Source organism: Pygoscelis adeliae, unplaced genomic scaffold (assembly GCF_000699105.1).
Source record: "Pygoscelis adeliae isolate BGI_AS28 unplaced genomic scaffold, ASM69910v1 Scaffold149, whole genome shotgun sequence".
In the NCBI taxonomy this organism is placed as follows: domain Eukaryota; kingdom Metazoa; phylum Chordata; class Aves; order Sphenisciformes; family Spheniscidae; genus Pygoscelis; species Pygoscelis adeliae.
Genome location: NW_008825494.1, coordinates 3,283,891 through 3,287,487, shown reverse-complemented (window position 1 = coordinate 3,287,487; position 3,597 = coordinate 3,283,891). Strand labels below are relative to the sequence as shown.

Here is a 3,597-nt window from a genome sequence, read left to right as displayed (position 1 = left end):
CTTTGGTGGCTAGGCTTTAATTCCTAAGGTGATCTATTACCTGGTATTTGGATACATGCTAGCACCACTTTTCACAATGATCATTTGCCATCTAGAGATGAGAGGCCCAGAGTGTGTTTTGGACTAAGATTACAGTGTCAGTGAATTAGGTTTCCTGGTGTTATAACATCAGCTTTGGAAGCATGACTTGCCAAAAATGTGATAGCTTGGGAGAACCAGATATCTCTCAGCAAAAATGATGTCCTCAGTTCAGACTACAAGCTCTTCTAACTATCTATAAATAAAACAATATACAATAGTCTTTGTGTAATAGCATTTCTTTTTACACCTTTCCTTTTAAAACTTAGGACTAGACAAACAAAAATGCAATAAAAGCAAGTTCAAAGGCCAACACAAAGGCCACACACCAGACTTTCCACACAGCCTTAATTGTAATAGCATTTCTTTTTACACCTTTCCTTTTAAAACTTAGGACTAGACAAACAAAAATGCAATAAAAGCAAGTTCAGAGCGGTCAAAGGCCACACACCAGACTTTCCACACTGCCTTAATTCTTTGCTCAGATATACCAGGAGTGCATCCACAAGGGGACCTAAGGAGATGGTTTCCTCTGGATTATCCCCAGCCCCTGTATTAGCCTGTGTTGTAGAGCATAAGCTTTGTGTCACACCAGCAAATGCCGTCCCTGTCATGGATGCAGCCAGCCCTGCGAGACTGAGAGGGTCTTTCATGACATGGTCAGATGGCCGTTTCCACAGGGTTCACCGGTAGAGCAGTCTGGGAAGAGGGAGAGGAACATAAGCAAATGCAAATGTGACCTTTCCCAGCCTCTGGTGGCTGGAATTCACAATTCAAATACTGTTTTTTGCACACTTTCTTCCGTAGGGTATTAAATGCATAAATCAGCGTGTTTGTATGTTCACCTATATCATTTTGTCTGTCCATGTGTATTTTAATTTCTGCAGCTATACCTGCTATGACTGCTTACCTCCAGAAACACAGCAGTAAACATGGAGTGGAAGAAAGGATGAGATTTATGTAAATTATGATATTAGCCTATTCAGGGCAGTAAGCTAGTGACTGCTCAGCTGTAGGGTGATGTACAATTCTGCTGTAGGGTGACCTGAAAACGAACAATTAATTTATTGAGTTTACATCCCCCTCTAAAGGCATTGCCATAATCAGGGGAATTTACCATTCTGCACCTTACGTGAGTTGCTCCTGTTCATCTTTCACACCTCTTTTATTGGTCTGCCCTACAACAAAGAAGTCTGCAAATTGTATCTTGTAGCTGTGACCGTTTAGAGACAACGGAAAAGAATGTGCTAGAGCAGAAATTGTTATGGTACAGGACCAAGGCAAGTGAGATGTTTGGCCTGCTTTCTAAAGTAGCTAGAGGAAAAAAAAAAGGAAAAAAAAAAAAGAAAAAAAAAAGAAAAAAGGGAAAAAAATATTTCCTCAGGCAGTAAAAAAAGGAAACATTCTCCATTGGCCTGAATGTATCCTGCCGCTCTACACCCGGATAGACCTTGACCTTATCAAAGACCAAATAGTAGTGGAAAGTGTGGAACTGATTTCAATTTGTGTATCATGCTTTCATTGCAGGAATATCAAATTGATATATTTTTTGCCCAGACGTGGACAGATAGCCGTCTTCGCTTCAACAGCACCATGAAGATACTGACTCTGAACAGCAACATGGTTGGCTTGATCTGGATCCCAGACACGATATTTCGTAACTCAAAGACAGCAGAGGCTCACTGGATCACCACCCCCAACCAGCTCCTCCGCATATGGAACGATGGCAAGATCTTGTACACCCTCAGGTGAGCACTCAGCGGCGTGCAGGGCTGAAAGCTTCTCCCTCCTCTGGCATAGTAGCAGTAATTATCAGCGGTATCTTTGTTCTCCTCTGCTGTTTTCTTCCTGATGCTTACCTGACCGTGCTTGACAAATGCTGAAATATTCAGGCGTAAGTACTGCAGAGTTTAAAAAACAAAGTCTTGTCTTTGTAAAAAAGAAACCTTGAGAACTGGAAATAAGTCTGTCTAAATTGTAGAAGTTGGGCTCTTTAGTGCTTGTAATAAAATCAGGATCATGTAGTCCCATAAAACCTGTCAGAAACCTTTCTGATCAGTTAGATGCAGGGCTGGATAAAGTATTTCTAGATTCATGCTAATGCCAAAACTTGATTCTTCAAATAAGTCACTCTGAAAGATAGTCTGTCACATTGCATCAAAAGGGTGAATTGCTGGAGGAAAGGCTTTTAGAGTTTTTCTAATCTTTGTGATACCATCAACTGTATGGTATTAGAAATACTGTATATATTTGCATTAAAAAAGCCTGTGGAAATCAAAATATGTTTTTACTTACGGAAGAGACAAATTGCTCAGAAGAGAGTTTTGCCATAAGCCATATTCCACGTGGCAAACTTTTTCAGAAACATCCCTTTCACACTACATTTTCTTCAGTGATTGTGTTCAGCATATTCTGATCATACTTGCAATTGCAGTTGGGCTCCAATAGCAAGTCTTTGGCAAACAGTAAGAAAGGAATTAAGCAGCTGGAAATGCTACTGACATTTTTAGTACCCTTCCCTTCTTGGGAACTTGCTCCACTGTGACAGAGTTCTTGCTTATTCCAGTAGCCTTTAGCTAAAGGCTTAGATGATTAGGATGTCAACTCCAATACCCTCTTGGTTGGGTTGTTGGGGTTTTTTGTTTGTTTTTTCTATTAAGTCCTTTTTTGGTATTTCAGGGCAAGTTAAGTATCTACCTAATAGTAGTTAGACTTTCATACCTATCACTAAAGAAACTATTTGCTGAATGGACTGCAAAATTTGTCTAAAACAGCTAAAAAATGGGTAATACTTGATTGTTTGAATGATCATTTTTAGTTTGTGAAAGATGTTTTGAGTCCTTTTTGCCCACTTAGTCCTTTTTACACAGGAGAAGCTGTTAGAATGATCATTGTTCATTGATAACACTGTGTAATTCAAAAACAATTTTTCTGGCCTAAGTGAGCACACAGAATTGGTGTGGCATGGAAGCGGTAACTACTGTATATCCTGGTACTGTCAGGTGTTGATTAGTGTTCTGAATTCAGGAGAAAGTGTATGAGGTTCAGTCATGCTCCATGCCTTTCCATCCTCTTCCCCTGCCTGCTTTTGGGTGTGAATGCACTCCTGCTGTAACACTGCAAATCCTCTTCTAGTGCCAGTGCAAAAACACTGTTAAGTTCCTCACAGGTGACCTTCTCCAAGACAGAGGTTTTCTCTGTGCCATCCTAAATCTGAGACACAAACCTTTCCCCATCCAGTTTGTTAGCTTCTGAATTAGTTTAAGAAACAAAAGAAAAAAAAGAGGCCAACAAAGAAACCTCATGCTCCACACTTGCTGCATAAGTTCAGGCATGCAATTAATGTGTCTGTTTCCTGAAAAAGACTGTATAATAAACTAGCACTTAATGCAATCTACCTGGGTAAATAGATTTACTTTGTAAGCTATCAGACTGAAGACTATCTGGTTTTAATAGTCATTTTAAAAGCAGCTCCATTCATAGTGTCCTTTGTGTTAGGAATACCACGTAAAACAAGCT

The 3,597-nt window shown here is 39.8% G+C and overlaps 1 protein-coding gene across 1 annotated transcript in view; it reads left to right on the top strand.

The window, feature by feature from the left end:
- Nucleotides 1-1,605: 1,605 nt before the first annotated feature.
- The window catches only part of LOC103923061 (gamma-aminobutyric acid receptor subunit gamma-3), a gene marked incomplete at its 5' end in the record, with an annotated part of 165,353 nt that continues 163,361 nt past the window's right edge, over nucleotides 1,606-3,597 (top strand). The window contains one exon of the mRNA XM_009331309.1: nucleotides 1,606-1,826. Within this exon, the coding sequence (XP_009329584.1) occupies nucleotides 1,606-1,826 (221 nt within the window). The remainder of the gene's footprint in view (nucleotides 1,827-3,597) is intronic.